The following is a 19189-nucleotide window of genomic DNA, read 5'->3' as shown; positions in this document are numbered from 1 at the left end:
TATGATCTCACTTAGACATGGAATTAAAGAGAAAACAAGCTCATAGATGCAGAGAAAAGATTGGAAGCAGGGGATTGAGTGGATGGACAAGTTGGGCAAAAGGGATTCAAAGGTTCAAACTTCTAGTTAATAAAATAAATTAATAATAGGCATGTAATATACAGCTTCATGATTACAGTTAAAAACATCATATTGCATATTTGAGAGTTGCTAAGAGAATAAATCTCAAAAGCCATCATCATAAGAAAAAATAAATTTTGCAACTATGTATGGGAATGGATAATAACCTGATGTATTGTGGTGATCATTTTATAATGCATGCACTTATTGAATCACTTGTTGTACACCTGAAACTAATATAAAGTTATATATCAATTACATCTCAATAAAAAATAATAATAATTCTGTTTGTTTAGTGGTAATAGATGGATAATACCACATGGAACAGTGTGTCCCATTTTGTTCTCTTGGGCATTTCTACCCGCCAGGAAGAGCAGATCCCGCTCTTTCTTCTTTTTCTGCTCATGTATACCATCAACATTTCTGGCAACTCTGTCATCATCATCCTGATTATCTCTACTCCACGCCTCCAAACTCCCATGTACATCTTTCTCAGCAACTTGGCCTTGGCAGACATCTGCTTCACCTCCACCACGGTCCCCAAGATGCTGCAGAACATTTTCTCTTCTACCAAGGCCATTTCCTACATGGGTTGCTTAACCCAGACTTATTTCTTCATTTGCTTTGCAGCCATGGAAAACTTCCTCCTGGCTGTGATGGCTTATGACAGATACATCGCCATCTGCCACCCTTTCCGCTACCATATGATTCTGAACAGGAAGCTGTGTTCACACTTGGTGGTCATGTGCCACATCCTCTCCCATCTTCATGCCCTGCTGCACACTTTTCTCATGGGCCGACTAATCTTCTGTGCAGATAGCAGGATCCCCCACTTCTTCTGTGACCTCTACCCTCTGATGAAGATCTCTTGCTCCAGCACCCACCTCAACACTTTGATGATTCACACGGAAGGAGTCATTGTCATCAATGGAGCTCTGGCCGTCATCATCACCTCCTATGCCTACATCATCTCAGCAGTCCTCTGGAGCCCCTCAGCCAAAGGCAAGTGGAAAGCCTTTTCCACCTGTGGCTCCCACCTCACTGTGGTGGCTATATTCTACGGGACCCTCACATGGGTCTACTTCCAGCCCCTTACCAGCTATTCAGTGGCCAGGGGTCATATCCTGACAGTCATGTACACAGTAGTGACCCCCATGTTGAACCCCTTCATTTATAGCCTAAGGAACAGGGATGTCAAGGGAGCCTTCAGGAAATGGATGAACATGATCTGGACTTCTTCATTTAGATAAAACCTCAAAACACAGTTTCAAGTTTTATCTGTGATTCTGGAGAAAGATTTTTGTCCCTCAAATATCTGTTTCCTTTAGAACTTTCCAGAAATATTAGGCATGTATCACAGTTTTCTCATTGGATATTGCCCAGAGATATTGCTTAAACCCAAAGTACTTGGAGCTAGGTATTTAGTGTAAATCAGTGACATGATTTTAATTATAGCTGAAGGTGTTCCCTGGGCCTGATATTTAACACCAGGATTGTAACTTTCAGAGTTCTTAGATGCAGGCACCAGAAACTAATTCTGGTTATTCATGGAGGAAACACGTTTATTGAAAGCATATGTGAAACTCATGAATTTCCAAGAAAGCTAAGCCAACAAGTTCAGCAAAATAGGCAAGAATAAGAAAGGTCATACAGGCAGAACTATAGTCAAAATCATATCCCAGAACTGCTTTGATGAGGTTACCACTGTAGCTACCAAACTCTGTTCACTGACACTTGAATCCCCACCAATACCATCAGAAATAGTCACTGGGCATAGCCCTTATAGGCCTGAAAACCAGACGTGATCACTTCCAGAAAGAGCACTCACTTCTTATTCTCTACATCAATACCTCTAGATTCAAAATAAAGTGGTGTATCTGACTGGCCAAGTCTTGGTCACTCATCCAAGCTCTAATTCCCGAGGAAACTAGAACAATACTGCTACTTTTATTTTCCATAAGAAATAAGGGAGGTTCTGCCTCCCACCAAGACAAAGGAAATGGGGGGACTCCTCCAGAATGGGAAGAGGGACATAATGACAAACGTCCACTATGGGGCTAGGAGTTACAGATGCTTCAGAATTGATCGCCTGTCACAGCTCTCCAACTTGCACTTCCTTAACCTTGATGAGCTGCATTATTCTGGGATTCCGTTCCGTTCCGTTCTGTCGCTCAGTCGTGTCCGACTCTTTGCGACACCTTGAACTGTAGCCTACCAGGCTTCTCCGTCCATGGGATTCTCCAGGCAAGAATAATGGAGTGGGTTACCATTTCCTTCTCCAGGGGATCTTCCAGACCCAGGGAGCGAACCTGGGTTTCCCGCATTGGAGGCAGATGCTTTAACCTCTGACCACCAGGGAAGTCCATTCTGGGATTACTTAACCTATTTTTGTCTCAGGATTTTCCTAATCTTTTCTATAGTTGAAATGTAGAATGAGTCTATTACTATGTATTTGCTGTGATCCTTGAAGGGGTTTCATACTGATTATGGGGTTCTTGAGGCAAGAATACTGGAGTGGTTTGCCATTGCCTTTTCCAGTGGACCACATTTTGTCAGAATTCTCCACTATGACCCATCCATCTTGGGTGGCCCTACATAGCATGACTAATAGCTTCCCTGAGTTATGAAAAACCCTTTGCCACAAGGCTGATGATACCACTCTAATGGCAGAAAATGAAGAAATAGAGACTCTTGATGAATGTGAAAGAGGAAAGTGAAAAGGCTGGCTTAAAACTCAACATTCAAAAAACGAAGATCATGGCATCCGGTTCCATCACTTCATGGCAAATGGATGGGGAAACAGGGGAAACGGTGACAGATTTTATTTTCTTGGGCTCCAAAGTCACTGCAGCCATGAAATTAAAAGATGCTTGTTCCTTGGAAGGAAAGCTATGGCAAACCTAGACAGCATATTAAAAAGCAGAAACATCACTTTGCTGACACAGGTCCATATAGTCAAAGTTATGGTTTTTCCAGTAGCCATATGTGAGAAGTGAACTATCAAGAAGGCTGAGTGATGAAAAATTGATGCTTTCGAATTGTGGTGTTGGAGAAGATTCTTGCGAGTCCCTTGGATCACAAGGAGATCAAGCCAGTCAATCCTACAGGAAATCAGTCCTGAATACTCACTGGAAGGACTGATGCTGAAACTGAAGTTCCGACACTTCAGCCACTTGATGAGAAGATCAACTCATGGAAAAGAGCCTGATGCGGTTGGATGGCACCACCGACAAAATGGACACGACTTTGAGCAAACTCTGGGAGACAGTGAAGGACAGGAAGCCTGCTGTGCTGCAGTCCATGGGATTGCAAAGAGTCAGACATGACTTAGCAACTGGCAACAACAAAGTGTTTGCTGACCAATCAAAGCTGGACATGGGGAACAGGTCCAAGAGCCAAGATGTCTACCAATATGTTAATTCTTGGGCTTCACAGGTGGTTCAGTGGTTAAGACGCTGTGCTCCCAAGGCAGGGGCCAGGGTTCAATCCCTGGTTGGGGAATTAAGATCCCACATGATGCATGGTGTGGCCAACAGTAAGGTTGATTCTTCAGTTTTGTGGGTATAGGATCAAAAGGAAAAGTGAAAGTGGCCTCCCAGGACATGAAACAGATGTCTCAAGTACAAGTCAATTTAGTCCATCTGTCTAGACAAAGTTTCTGTTATAGAATATGGATTGTTGTAGGCACAAAGTCGAGAAGGAAATAAAATTGTAATAATTGTGTAGGGCTTCCCTAGTAGCTCAGTTGGTAAAGGATTCACCTGCAGTGCAGGAGACCCTGGTTCAATTCCTGGGTTGGGAAGATCCCCTGGAGAAGGGAACGGCTGCCCACTCTAGTATTCTGGCCTGCCAGTATTCTTGCCTGGAGAATCCTATGGATGTAGGAGCCTGGTGGGCTACAGTCCATGGGGTCGCAAAGAGTTGGACACGACTAAGCAACTTCACTAACTAACTAATTTTTGTGTAATGAGCTAGAAGAAGGGTTTCTTATACATATATATAAGGCTTGGTCAAAATTTACATCACTGAAATGGGTTTGAGAAGCCAGCTATACTGCCTAAGTCTTTGCACTAGGATAATAAATCTTCCAAGGTAATGGGAGTCATCAGTTCAGTTCAGTCACTCAGTCATGCCTGACTCTTTGTGACCCCATGGACTGTAGCACACCAGGCTTCCCTGCCAATCACCAACTCCCAGAGCTTGCTCAAACTAATGTCCATCAAGTCAGAGATGCCATCCAATCATCTCATTCTCTGTCGTCCCCTTCTCCTCCTGCCTTCAATCTTTCCCAGCATCAGAGTCTTTTCCAATGAATCAGTCCTTCGCATCAGGTGGCCAAAATTTTTGAGCTTCAGTTTCAACATCAGTCCTTCCAATGTATACTCAGGGCTGATTTCCTTTAGGATGGACTGGTTGGATCTCCTTGCAGTCCAAAGAACTCTCAAGAGTCTTCTCCAACACCACAGTTCTAAAGCGTCAATTCTTTGGCGCTCAGCTTTCTTTATGGTCCAACTCTCACATCCATATATGACTATTGGAAAAAACATAGCTTTGATAATATGGACCTTTGTTGGCAAAGTAATGTTTCTAGTTTTTAATATGCTATCTAGTTTGGTCATAACTTTTCTTCCAAGGAGCAAGTGTCTTTTAATTTCATGGCTGCAGTCACTATCTGCAGTGATTTTTGAGGCTCATGGCACTTACAAAATGATAAGAAAAGATAAAGCCAACTTGTGGTTAGTTAATTAACATTTGCCAGTAAGTATCTTATATATAAAAAATTTTTTTCTGGATTCCACTTCCTGCCTCCCAGTCCCGTCTTCCTCCTTCTCTGTCTTTAGGTGGCAGCTTCGTTACTAATCTTCACTCTTTTCCCATGGATTAGCCTCACTTCATAGCACTCTCGCCTCTTCTAAGAATACCCCCTGCTCCCACGGGAAGAATTTTCTTAAGGTGAAGAAATGGTCAAGAGAGTAAATTAAACAGCATTTTTGAAGAAATGGATAGAACTGGGCAATTCCATCAAAAATTTTGTATTTAGATGTCTTCCTCTTATAGGAGTTTATCACACAGAATGAGCATATGTAATGAATCAACATATTTTATGTGTAAATACACACATATATTTTAGGTTCAGTGTATTATTGTCTATGAGAATGAAAAATTAGAAAAAATCTTCATGCACACTAATGGAATTTTTGGTTCATCATGTCCAGTGTTTTTGTTCAGTCGATAAGTCATGTCCGACTCTTTGCAAACCCACAGACTGTAGCAAGCCAGGCTTCCCTGTCCTTCACTATCTCCCAGAGTTTGCTCAAATTCATGTCCACTGAGTCAGTGATGCCATCCAGCCATCTCATCCTCTGTCACCTGCTTCTCCTCCTGCCCTCAATCTTTCCCAACAACAGGGTCTTTTCGAATGAGTTGGCTCTTCACATCAGGTGTCCAAAGTATTGGAGCTCCAGCTTCAGAGTCAGTTCTCCCAATGAATATTGGGGCTTCCCTCATGACCCAGATGGTAAAGAATCTACCTGTAATGCAGGGGACCTGGGTTCAAGCTCTGGTTTGGGAAGATCCCCGGAGAAGGGAATAGCTACCCACTCCAGTATTCTTGTCTGGAGAATTCCATGGACAGAGAAACCTGGTGGGCTACAGCCCATGGGCTTGCAGAGTCAGACACAACTGAGCAATGAACAATAACACTATCATGTTTAGTAGTTAGATAGTATCTATCCGTTCTTCCTTCCCTTCATATCCTTTCCATGGCTTCACTGAGAACAGAATACATGTCTCCATTCCTTTGACTTTGGACTTGCTTTAGCCCAAGTTTATGAACAGGGATAATATATGCTGCTTCAGATAAAGAGCTTTGAATGGGTTTAGAAGATTTGGTTTGCCCTCTTGAGCTCTGGCTTTCATCATGAGAAGAAAAGCTCACCCTGTGTAGTTAGGGCCGCTTAGCTTGGATCTCAGAATAAGAAATAAATTGAACAAACCTGAACTTGACCTGGGGACTAAAGCACGGTTGGCCCTTTCAGCCTCCAGACTTTTGACTGGAAAATAAAAGCCTGTTGTTATAACCCACTGAGGTTTAGGATTGTTTCTTATTCAGGACTTTGAAGGAAATCCAAACTAATTCAACACACATACTATGAATTGCTGTGCAGTCAATAAAAAGAATGAGGCAGATTAATTTCTGGCCTTTCTCTTATTTTATCAAGTCTTTGGGTACATACAGATATGCAAAACCTTATCTAGCCATTCTTTGTCCCTTTTTCCCATCATTTCTTCACTTGTATTCTATTAATAATAAGTAATAATAATAATGATAGAAAACCCATATGTGGTAATTAATGTGGACTGGTCATTGCTACGGTGTTTTACATATATTGTACTCATCAAATCCTTATGAACCCTAAACCTTAATTATACATACTATTTCTCTCTTTATAAATGGATAGCTGAGGCAGAGAGTAATTGAATAATTGCCAAAGATCATACGCATTTAAGCCCTGTGTTTTTCATTTTGTGATGCAAGAGCCTGACTTAAGCTTTGATTGAGGAAACATGCATTTCAAAGATTACCTGACACATTGCCAGCCACATCCACCTCCTTGGTTTAGAGATCTTGGTTGATTTAGATTAACTGTTTGTCTGGGCCACTTGATTTTATTCTTCCTGTGATTGAAATTCCCACTCTTGGGTTTTAAATCCATCCATAAACAGCGAACCTTGAAGATGAATCCCTTATCTTCATCCCCAATAAAAGCAGAACTCCAAGCCCACACTCTCTCCCTCTATCCACAACCTCATTGCGTGGCCCAAGATGTGCTTGTGCTTTCCAGGACCTGTGAGTAATAAACATTTCCCCTCGCAAAGTTCCCCAAAGAGCTGCTGAGGGTGCCTTACAATCATAGTAAGAACCCAAATGGCCTGACCAGCTCACTGGTTATCATAGGCACAAAAAAATCACACAGCAAGTAATGACAGAACTGAGATACAAATTCACTGTCTCCAAAATCCATTCCCTTAACTGCTTACACTATACTACCTTTGAACAAGACCTAGCATTTTCCCTTGGGCTTTTGAACTCTTTCATTTTGACTTCTTTAAGGAAAATAACTTCTGGGAGATCCTATGTTTGCACAGAAGAACTCCTTGATTCTATTGTTTCAGTGTAATTATCGATACTACCTCCTTTATCTCTCAAAGGGATGTGTATCTTTATAACAACAGCAATCGATCTGAAAAGAAAAACAAGAAAACAATCCCATTTACAATAACAACGAAAAGAACCAGCTACTTAGGAATAAATTTAACCAAGGAGCTGAAAAATCTGTACAGTAAAACCATAAATCATAGATGAAAGAAAGCAGACACAAATCAAAGGAATGACCTCATGGGCATGGATATTGTTAAAATCCATGCTACATAAAGGGTTCAGGAGCTGTGCTGCCATTCCCCGTCTGCCTGGGATCCAGTCTGGAAGTTGCCTGAGCTACAGAGCTTCCTGAAAAGCCTTCGCAAGGCACCCTTTACCTCTTGGTTTCTCAGGCTGTAGATCAGTGGGTTTAGCATAGGGGTAACGGCTGTGTAAAAGATGGCCACCTGCCGCTCCTGGTCCAGGTTGTAGCTGGAGGATGGCCGGAGGTACACGTAGATCACAGAGCCGTACAGGAGTACTACAACTAGGATGTGGGAGCTACAGGTGGACAGGGCTTTACGCAGGGCAGCAACTGAGTGCATGTGGCTTATGGCCACACCAATGCGGGCATAGGAACCTAAAATAAAGAAGAAGGGGCTGACCACCATGGCTACCCCGTCAGTAAATAGTAACATCTCACTGACCACTGGCCGGGTGCAGGAGAGCTTCAGCAAGGGTGTGATGTCACAGAAGAAGTGGGTGACCTTGTTGCCACAGAAAGTTAAGCGGGCAACCAACACACTATAAAGGAGGCTGTTGAGGCTGACGACCACCCACGAGGTCAACGTTATGCGTAAGCAGAGGCGACGGCTGATGATGGCAGAGTACCTCAAGGGGTCACAGATAGCCACGTAGCGGTCATAGGCCATGGCAGCCAACAAGTGGCCTTCCATGTTGCCCACAGCCATAAAAAGGAAGAGCTGGAGCATGCAGCGGTTAAAGGAGATGGTTCTCTTCACAGACAGTGTGTGCACCAGCATCTGGGGAACAGTGATGGTTGTCAGAGAGATGTCAGTGAAGGAAAGTTGGCTGAGAAGGAAGTACATGGGGGTCTGAAGCTTGGGGTCTGAGAGGGCAACAATCATTAACAGAGCATTGCCCATAACTGCCATCATGTACAAGGGAAGGACAGTCCCAAAGATAACTGGTTGCATCTCTGGCCAGCTGGACAGGCCCAATAAAACAAATTCTGTTACTTCTGTCCTGTTTCTAGCAGCCATAAGACTCAATCCATATCACCAGCAAAGAGCAAGTGTTAAGATCAAATAAGGTTGAAATTTACGCAGAGATAACTTGCAGGAAACATCTTTTCTTGCACAGATGTCCCTAGTTCTCCAAAATGAATTTTTTCCCCTTTAATTTCTTTCCCAAGCCATTATTTTTGTATTCATCCATTCACCTACCCGTTCTTTAGTATATTCCAGGTTCATGTATTGACCACTTACAATCTCTCAATTTGATTAATACTAATGACAACAGGATAACTCATACACAGTACTGCATTTTTTGAACTTCACTATAAAACAAGTAAGTCATCACTGAACATATAATGCCTTTGGTGCTTGCTGTGTGCATTCTAAATACCAGGCATTTGATTCTCACAACAGTCACTCATGGTAGAAACTGCTTTTGACCACTTACTACAGGTGAGAAAGCTAAAGCACAAAGAATACTCTAGTGAAGGTCTTATGTGATCTGAGCAATAAAACCTAGACTTAACCCTGTACAATAAGTCCCTTATATACAAACAAGTTCTGTTTCAAGAATGCATTCATAAGGTCAACAAAGTTAGCCTAGATACCCACCTAACACAATTGGCTATATAACACTGTACTGCAATATGTTGATAATACATTAAAAAACAAGCAAACCCAAAAAATAAAGAAAACATTTTAAATCTTACAATACAGGGCCTTAGAAAGTATCATAGTATAGTACAACAGCTGGCATACAAGGGCTGGCATCAACTGATCAGACAAGAAGAGTTACTGGCTTGAGGAGGCAGACGAGGTAGGAGATGAAGAACTGAAGGATCATCAGCAACAGGAGATGGAGGGCAAGCTGCAATTTCACTCACACCTGATGTTGACGGCACAAGTTGTGGTTCCTTACTGGAACCAGATGCACATTCGCATCTTTGAAAGTTCACAGCTTGAAGGTTCATATGTAGGGAACTTACTGTGTAGTTTTATCAGCCTCAACCATCACACTTCATTTCTCGGAGGTGGAAGGAGAAGGGAAAGATCCCCAGACTCTGGCCAGATGTCTGAGTCTCTACGTTTTTGCTGGAGCACTGAAGTTAAGATCTGGTCCTAGCTTTGCATGTCCAGAAACTCAACTTTTTTTTTTTTCATAAGAGAGCTCTTATTCCATTAAGTCAAGGGAAATTACCTGGGATGAGACTAGCAATGATAAATATAATTGTTGATTTTGTTAATGATTTATTTTCAAGGAATAATATAATCTGCTAGTGGATGAGATTCTTGTGACTTTTCAGCTCAGGTTTTTCCTATAGGTAGATTTATGCAGTACATCAAAGAGGTAACATATTGAGGTTGTTTTGGGGGTAAGGATATATTTATATATTTTCAGCAGTTTCTCATGAATGTGAGTAAAATAATTTTAAAATAGTAGAGTGCAAGAGAACATATACTAAAAGGCAGAGGTCTCTTACCCTACGTTTACACACCTGTGTGTTTAGTTTGACCTCTTCTGGTGATTCACACCTCTCTGCTTCTAAATAAGTGGTACATACCTATATATCTGTGTGCCAGTTTTTATCAGTTAAAGATAATCTTTTGGCTCTTTATCATGAAAGATAAGTTTTTATCTTATTTACATTGTTACCACTCTTTCTTCTTTTCCTCAATTTTTTGATGATATTTTAGCTCTTCAGTTATTTGCTTTTCTGCTTTTAAATGATTTGCTTCAATCTACAGTCCATCAATTTCAGACTCCACTTATCTTCCTCACCTCTGCACCCCCCCAAACTTTGGAAAGCTATATCTTTATTTGCATATTGTCAAGATTGAAAACATACAAATTATGGGTTGTAGGCATAGTTAAGTCTTCCAAGTAAATGCTAAAACTCAGTAGACAACATTAACATTAGTATAACTGTATAAATATTTATCATGGCAGTGCCAAATCATGTGTTATGGTTTCACTTATTCTTTAGTGAGTACAGTGTTCCACGCACCAAAAGATAATATCCCTAACATTAAGATAAAGAATCAAAACCGTTTTAAGGGCATCTCTCTTGCTTTCTTTAAAGAAAAGCTCACAGGGCTTAAAAGATAAAGAAAACTTACGTTTTCCAGTGTCTGTTCTTTTGCCTTTATTTCTTCATGTATCCTTTTCCATCTTAGTGATATGGCTCAAACTATACGCTCTTATGAGTCTATTATACATTTAATCCAGTAGTCACACACAGACATCTACATGGAGGTATAGAAGAAGGTGAGAGAGGAAAAAATAAAAGATGGGAAGGAAGAAATATTGAATAAGTCCCTTCATGGGGAAAGGGTGAGAGAAAATCATCTTTGAGAAGGAAAGAGTGCCAAAGAGTATAAACTTATCCATCATGAGGATTAAAATGCAATAATTTAGAGTCCATTTTCTCTCAAGCAAAGCAAAACTGTATTTGAAAACTGATTATATGCAAAAATAGTCATAAGCAGTGGTAGTATTCGTCTGCCTTTTTCAATACTCATCTCTATATCTTGGTTATTTTCTAATCTTTTAACATTATTTTCATCAGAATCTGAGCTCTGTGGATCCCGTTCAGACAACTCGCAGAGGTCAAGGATGCTGATTCTAGAAGACACAGAAAGGAGTAGTCCGTTTAGGAGCGAGATGAAGAAATACACAAATATAGATTTAAACAACTCAAAACACCAAATCAAACTGAAATTTGGGAGAGAAGCAAAACAAAGGGAAGAATTCCTGGAATGAGACAGAAAAACATCTCAGATTTCCCAGTTCCCACCTGTACTTTAGGAACATACAGAGTCCTGAAGAAAGGAAAGAGTTAGAGTGTCAAACGCCAATTGTGCTATTCTTGTCTTTCTTTTTCAATGAAAGCACCAAGGAACATTTAGTCTTCCCTGTTTTATCAATATCTGAATGTTACAGATATGTTTTACATAATACCTTCTTGAATGAAATTCTATTTCTAGTCTTTTCCCCTGTGTTGATGAATCACAAAGGTTGAATCTGAGATGTATAAATCTGAACCTCTTTTTCTCGGTCCCAAGAATATATCTTCAACATTCTCACAAAATAAATTAGGTCCCCTGTACCACATTTCTTGCACCTGGGGGCTGAAATGTCTGTCCATACTCTCTCCAATTACATGACTATATTCTCCATCTAAGCCTTATTATTTTCACTCAAAAACATCTTTCTGTGTCATCATTGTCAATTCCTCCATCCCATTGCTTTTTCTGACTATGACATTTGAACCTCACTCTATTCTTGGGTATTTTGGGTACCAGTGTCACATTGCTTTCTACAAGAGAATTATGAGTTTCCTTATTTCCTATTCCATTTCTGTTTACTCTTAGGGCACATTGTAACCTTAATCTCACCTTTTCTCTGTACCTAATGTACACTCAGGGTAGAAAATTTGGCTGGAACTGTGTTTCTTCTCCACATTCTCACAAAACTAAGGATTCCCTTTTTGTCATTTTTCATAAAGGCTTTTCTATAGAGCAGCTCATTCCAGTGAGGCAGCACCACTTACATGCACTCATTCTGGGATTCTACCAACTCCAGGAGACTCCAATTTTGTTCAGATGAAATATTATTTAGAATGGGCTGAGCCCTTGTATCTTCCTTTATCAACTGGGATGGTAGCACAGGTGGCTCCTCCTTCTTCCTTATATCTAAATCTCACTGAGGCTAAAACCATAAAGCATCTAAAAACAAATGTGTCTGTAGGGAAGGTCTACCCCTTAGGGGACACAGTAGCCTTGCATCACATCCAGAGTTAGATAAGAAAAACCTTAAGGGGAACTCGATTCCCATATCAGCATCTCAAGAAGCCATCTCTCCTAACCTAGCTTTTCTATAATTATTGAGTGTTTGTTATTAGTTCCAACATTTTAACTCAGCTGAATTAATGGCAAGACATGAGGCTTTATGATACAGCAGTGGGACAACCTCAATTGTTATTATGGTTCCATTCTGCTCACCAATGACTTTCTTAGTTCCTGCCCTCACACAATTAAATTCTTCTGATGGATTTCATTTAGCCACTTTGCTCTCTGTTTCACCTCAGAATATTTGATTTAAACACATCTGTGTGTACAAAATAAACAGGATGATGTAGAGCACCATAATGAGAAGTCTGAGATTATATGAATATTGGGGAGATTCTTGGGAATGCAGAATGTTGAGACCAAGACCAACCATGGGTTGGGTTGGGAAATTTATAAAATTTCATAAGGATCTTCTATCCTGCTTCAGTGATTTTTCTCCTGGTGATGTGTTTTTGTTGTAAACCTTCACCTATTAGGGGCTTCCCTGATAGCTCAGCTGGTAAAGAATCTGCCTGCAATGCAGGAGACCTGGGTTCAGTCCCTGGGTTGTGAAGATCCCCTGCAGAAGGGAATAGCTACCCACTCCAGTATTCTGGCCTCAATAATTCCATGCACTATATAGTCCATGGGGTCGCAAGGAGTTGGACATGACTGAGTGACTTTCACTCTCATTTTCACCTATTCAGTCCAGTTCAGTTCAGTTCAGTTGCTCAGTTGTGTCCCACTCTTTGCGACCCTATAGGCTGCAGCACGCCAGGCTTCCCTGTCCATCATCAAATCCCAGAGTTTACTCAAATTTATGCCATTGAGTCAGTGATGCCATCCAACCATCTCATTCTTTGCTGTCCCCTTCTCCTCCTGACTTCAATTTTTCCCAACATCTTTCCAAATAAGTCAGTTCTTCACATCAGGTGGCCAAAGTATTGGAATTTCAACTTCAAAATCAGTACTTCCAATGAACACTTGGGACTGATCTCCTTTAGGATGGATTGGTTGGATCTCCTTGCAGTCCAAGGGACGCTCAGGAGTCTTCTCCAACACCACAGTTCAAAAGCATCAACTCATCAGTGTCCAGCTTTCTTTATAGTCCAACTCTCACATCCATATACGACTACTGGAAAAACCATAGCCTTGACGAGATGGACATTTGTCGGCAAAGTAATGTCTCTGCTTTTTAATATGCTGCCTATGTTGGTCATAACTTTCCTTCCAAGGAGTAAGTTTCTTTTAATTTCATGGTTGCAATCAGCATCCGCAGTGATTTTGGAGCCCAAAAATATAAAGTCTGACACTGTTTCCACCGTTTCCCCATTTGCCATGAAGTGATGGGTCCAGATGCCATGATCTTAGTTTTCTGAATGTTGAGCTTCAAGCCAACTTTTTCACTCTCCTCTTTCACTTTCGTCAAGAGGCTCTTTAGTTCTTCTTCACTTTCTGCCATAAGGGTGGTGTCATCCACATATCTGAGGTTATTGATATTTCTCCCAGCAATCTTGATTCCAGCTTGTACTTCTTCCAGCCCAACGTTTCTCATGATGTACTCTGCTTATAAGTTAAATAAGCAGGGTGACAATATACAGCCTTGACAGTACTCCTTTTCCTATTTGGAACCAGTCTGTTGTTCCATGTACAGTTCTAAGTGTTGCTTCCCGCATACAGGTTTCTCAAGAGGCAGATCAGGTGGTCTGGTATTCCCATCTCTTTCAGAATTTTCCACAGTTTTTTGTGATCCACACAGTCAAAGGCTTTGGCATGGTCAATAAAGCAGAAATAAATGTTTTTCTGGAACTCTCTTGTTTTTTCAATAATCCAGTGGATGTTGGCAATTTGATCTCTGGTTCCTCTGCCTTTTCTAAATCCAGCTTGAACATCTGGAAGTTCACAGTTCACGTATTGCTGAAACCTGGCTTGGAATATTTTGAGCATTACTTTACTAGCATGTGAGATGAGTGCAATTGTGTGGTAGTTTGAACATTCTTTGGTATTGCCTTTCTTAAGGACTGGAATGAAAACTGACCTTTTCCAGTCCTGTGGCCACTGCTGAGTTTTCCAAATTTGCTGTCATATTGAGTGCAGCACTTTCACAGGATCATCTTTTAGGATTTGAACTAGTTCAACTGGAATTCCATCACCTCCACTGGCTTTGTTTGTGGTGATGCTTCCTAAGGCCCTCTTGACTTCACATTCCAGGATGTCTGGCTCTAGATGAGTGATCACACCATTGTGATTATCTGGGTCGTGAAGATCTTTTTTACCTACTAGAGCTCTGAAAAGGTTGATTCTGATGGCATTGGGTTAGGCAAAAATATCATTTGGGTTTTTGTAACATCTTACTGAAAAACCCAAATGAACTTTCTGGCCAAATCAGTATTTACCCGTTTTTTCATGTTTTGAAGGAGGAACTGCCCCTGGAGATGCATCCTCTTTCTTTTTTTTTTTTTATTGTTGTTTTTCCAAATGCCTCTGTTGGCATTCAAAGTCTCCTGGCTTACAGTGCTTGTCCTTCATCACAACCTGACCCATCGATCAATGAATTATGTAATTTTATTCAAGTCTTCACAAATTGGCTTGTAAAATCAATGATAAAAATCTCAACAGACCATTTTGTAGAAATGGAGAAAAGCAAATCTAATATTCATATGGACTTGCAAGGAACCATGGGTATCCAAAACAGTCTTGAAAAAAACTAAAGAACAAAGACAGAGGATTCATGTGTTTCTATTTCAAAATTTATTTTGAAACTACAGCATTGAAAATAATATGGAAGTCCAGTGGTTAAAACTTCATACTTTCACTGCCAAGAGTCTGTGTTTGATCCCTGGTCCAGGAACTAAGATCCCAAATAAGCCATGTGGTGCAGCTAAGAATTTAAATAAATAAACACTTTGTGAAAAATACATTTAAAAAAGAATATGGTACATACAAAATGATAGACATATAGGTCAATAAAATATAGTTGAGAGTCTAGAAAAGACCTATTTATCTTTTCAATTGATTCTTTTTTTTCTTTTGGCTGCATGTGTCTTAGTTGCAGCATGCAGGGCATTTTGATGCAGTACACAGACTCTCTAGTTGTGGCACGTGGGCTCAGTAGTTGCCAAGGGCTTAGTTTCTCCATGGCATGTTGTATCTTAGCTCCCCAACCAGGGATCAAACCCATGCCTACATTGCAAGGCAGATTCTTAACCACTAGACCACTAGGGAAATCCCTGTCAATTGATTTTTGATAAGGGAATGAAGAACACTCAGTGGAGAAAGGACCATTTGTTCAACAAATGATGTTGGGGAAACTGAACAAACACATATTAAAAAATAATAAAGTTGAACCCTTGTCCTACACTATGCACAAAAATTAGCTCAAATGGATTAAAGGCTTAAATATAAGACCTGACACCGTAAAACTGCTAGAAGAAAATAGGGAATAAAGTCCTTCATATTGATCTGGGCAACTGTATATGACAGTTGCTGTATATGACAACAAAAGCACAGAGAGCAGAAGTAAAAATCAAGTGTGACTGCATCGAAATAAAAAGCTTCTGCACAGCTAAAGAAACAATGAAAAAACGTACAGAATGGGAGAAAATGTTTGCAAACCATAATCTCAAAGAATTCAATAACAACAACCAAAAACATCTCATTAAGAAATGAGCATAATGTCTGAGTAGATTCTTTTTAAAAAGACATCCAAATGGCCAACAAGTACATGAGAAGGTGTTCAACATCACTAATCATTGAAAGTGAAAGTCGCTCAGTCGTGTCCGACTCTTTGTGACCTCATGGACTATACAGTTCATGGAATTCTCCAGCCCATAATACTAGAGTGGGTAGCCTTTCCCTTCTCCAGCAGATCTTCTTGACCCAGGAATGGAACCAGGGTCTCCTGTATTGCAGGCAGATTCTTTACCAACTGAGCTATCAGGGAAGCCATTGGGGAAATGCAAACTAAACCCACAACGAAACAGCACTGCATACATGTTTGAATGGCTATCATCAAAAAGACAAGTGTTGGCCAAGATGTGGAGAAAAGGGAAACTCTTGGGCACTGATGGTGGAAATATAAATTAGTATAGCTACTGTGGAAAACAAAAATTTTAAATATAACTACCATGCAATCCAGCAATTCCACTTCTGGGTATATACTTGCACTCCCATGTTTATTATAACATTATTCAACATAACCAAGATAGGGAAACAACCTAAGTGTCGATCAATGGATGAACAGGTAAAGAAAAATGTGATGCAAATATACAACGGAATATTACTCAGCTATGAGAAAGAAGGAAATCCTGCTATTTGCAGAAACACAGGTGAACTGTGAAGACATTATGCTACGTTAGATAAGTCAGAGAAAGACAGTGCTATATGATACCACTTATATGTGGGATCTAAAGAAAATAAAATCACAAAAACAGAGTAAAATGGTGGTTACCAGGAGTTTGGGGTAAGGGTAGAATTGGGAAGATGTTGCTTAAGGGTACAAACCTCCAACTAGTAGATAAATAAGTCTTGAGAATAATGCACATCAGGCTAAATATAGACAATACTGTATCATAAACTTCTAAATTTCTAAGCAACTAGATCTTAATTGTTCCCACCACAAAAAAGAAATGATAATTATATGCTAGAGGGGTTAGCTATAACTATACTGGTAATCAAACTACAGTATATAAATGTAACAAATCAACACACTGTACACCTTAAACTTACACAATGCCATAAGTTAATTATATATCAATTTTAAATGTTTTGATTATCACTGTAAATTTAAGAGATCACCAAATAGAGGTCAATGTCTAGTTCTCAAAAATCTAAGTACAACCAATTTAGTTTATCTGTTGTTGAAATAGTTCACTGTTTCTTGTATTATGCAGCAAAATATTTAGCTTGCATTTTCTTAATATATTTTACTTTAAGAAATGTAAATTAAAACTAACTGAAAATATTAATATACCAAACAGAATTCACATGCATCAGAATAAGACGTTCATACCATGAGAAGCCCATGGAAACAGGCTCACGTGTGGAATAATAGAATCATAGCCCCCATTTCACACTCACTTCTGGGCATATATTTGCTCACTTAATGAAAAAGTAAGAAATTGACATCTCTATTTACCTAAACTGCTCTTCCACTAACTTTCTCACATTCACCAACCCACTTCCCACAAACCAGCTCATGGAATTCCATGTGACAATAATTAGCTTCACTGTCTTTGCTTTAGCTCAGAATTTCACAAAATTATTCCCATATTTCTGCAACTGAAATTACATAACCCAGGCTTAGTGGCTCATTTCTATCCTCTGAAGATAAATGGCCAGAGGGAAAATTCTAGAGGCTTGCTGATGACGAAGCCTTGAGCAGGTGAGGCATAACTGTGGGAGTTTTCACAGCTGTCAGAGCACCAGATCAACAAGAACAAAAATTGGAGTTCCATAAATTTCCTGGACCATTCCCCTCTTTCAACTTCAAAAGCAGCCCTGCTCAAATCTGCCCACTTCTTTCCTCATCTGACCAGCATGGCTCTTTGTTGTGTTGTTCAGTCATTCAGTTGGGTCTGACTCTTTGTGATCCCATGGACTGCAGCATCCCAGGCTTCCCTGTCCTTCACCATCTCCCAGAGCTTGCTCAAACTCATGTCCATTGAGTCAGAGATGCCATCCTACCATCTTATCCTCTGTTACCCACTTCTTCTCCACTTCTTCAATCTTTCCCAGCACCAGAGTCTTTTCTAATGAGTCAGCTCTTCACATCAGGTGGCCAAAGTATTAGAGCTTCATCTTCAGCATCAGTACTTCCAATGAATATTCAGGGTTGATTTCCTTTAGGATTGACTGGTTTGATCTTCCTGAAGTCCAAGGGACTCTCAAGAGTCTTCTCCAACACCACAGTTCAAAAGCATCAGGCTAGTCAGGAGTACGTCAAGGTTGTATATTGTCACCCTGCTTATTTAAATTATACACAGAGTACATCATGAGGAACACTGGGCTGGAAGAAGCACAGGCTGGAATCAAGATTGCCAGGAGAAATATCAATAACCTCAGATATGCAGATGACACCACCCTTATGGCAGAAAGTGAAGAGGAACTCAAAAGTCTCTTGATGAAAGTGAAAGAGGAGAATGAAAAAGTTGGCTTGAAGCTCAACATTCAGAAAACTAAGATCATGGCATCTGGTCCCATCACTTCATGGGAAATAGATGGGGAAACAGTGGAAACTGTCAGACTTTATTTTGGGGGGCTCCAAAATCACTGAGGATGCTGATTGCAGCCATGAAATTAAAAGACACTTACTCCTTGGAAGGAACGTTATGACCAACCTAGATAGGATATTAAAAAGCAGAGACATTACTTTGCCAACCAAGGTCCGTCTAGTCAAGGCTATGGTTTTTCCCGTGGTCATGTATGGATGTGAGAGTTGGACTGTGAAGAAAGCTGATCACTGAAGAATTGATGCTTTTGAACTGTGGTGTTGGAGAAGACTCTTGAGAGTCCCTTGTACTGCAAGAAGATCTAACCAGTCCATTCTAAAGGAGATCAGTCCTGGTTGTTCATTGGAAGTACTGATGCTAAAGCTGAAACTCCAATACTTTGGCCACATCATGCAAAGAGTTGAGTCACTGGAAAAGACTCTGATGCTGGGAAGGATTGGGGACAGGAGGAGAAGGGGATGACAGAGAATGAGATGGCTGGATGGCATCACCGACTCAATGGACATGAGTTTGAGTGAACTCCGGGAGTTGGTGATGGACAGGGAGGCCTGGTGTGCTGTGATTCATGGGGTCACAAAAAGTTGGACACGACTGAGTGACTGAACTGAACTGAA

General features: G+C 40.5%; 2 protein-coding genes across 2 annotated transcripts; one reads left to right on the top strand and one right to left on the bottom strand.

Annotated features, from left to right (window-relative positions):
- Positions 1-425: 425 nt before the first annotated feature.
- On the top strand, positions 426-1370 carry LOC129539964 (olfactory receptor 1Q1-like). The gene has a single exon (XM_055401134.2). It carries the CDS (start codon positions 426-428, stop codon positions 1368-1370), a length of 945 nt encoding a protein of 314 aa, XP_055257109.2.
- Positions 1371-7560: 6190 nt separating this feature from the next.
- On the bottom strand, positions 7561-8544 carry LOC148776082 (olfactory receptor 1f45-like). The gene has a single exon (XM_088841714.1). It carries the CDS (start codon positions 8542-8544, stop codon positions 7561-7563), a length of 984 nt encoding a protein of 327 aa, XP_088697840.1.
- Between the last annotated feature and the right edge of the window lie 10645 nt (positions 8545-19189).

This window comes from Moschus berezovskii, chromosome 11, assembly GCF_049115385.1.
Source record: "Moschus berezovskii isolate FMDL1 chromosome 11, NW_MosBer_1.0, whole genome shotgun sequence".
NCBI lineage: Eukaryota > Metazoa > Chordata > Mammalia > Artiodactyla > Moschidae > Moschus > Moschus berezovskii.
This window is presented reverse-complemented; position numbering and strand designations above follow the sequence as displayed.

Bases quoted from the DNA above. Each gene is read 5' to 3' on its own strand.
- LOC148776082 (XM_088841714.1), bottom strand. From the start codon at position 8,544: ATGGCTGCTAGAAACAGGACAGAAGTAACAGAATTTGTTTTATTGGGC.
- LOC129539964 (XM_055401134.2), top strand. From the start codon at position 426: ATGGATAATACCACATGGAACAGTGTGTCCCATTTTGTTCTCTTGGGC.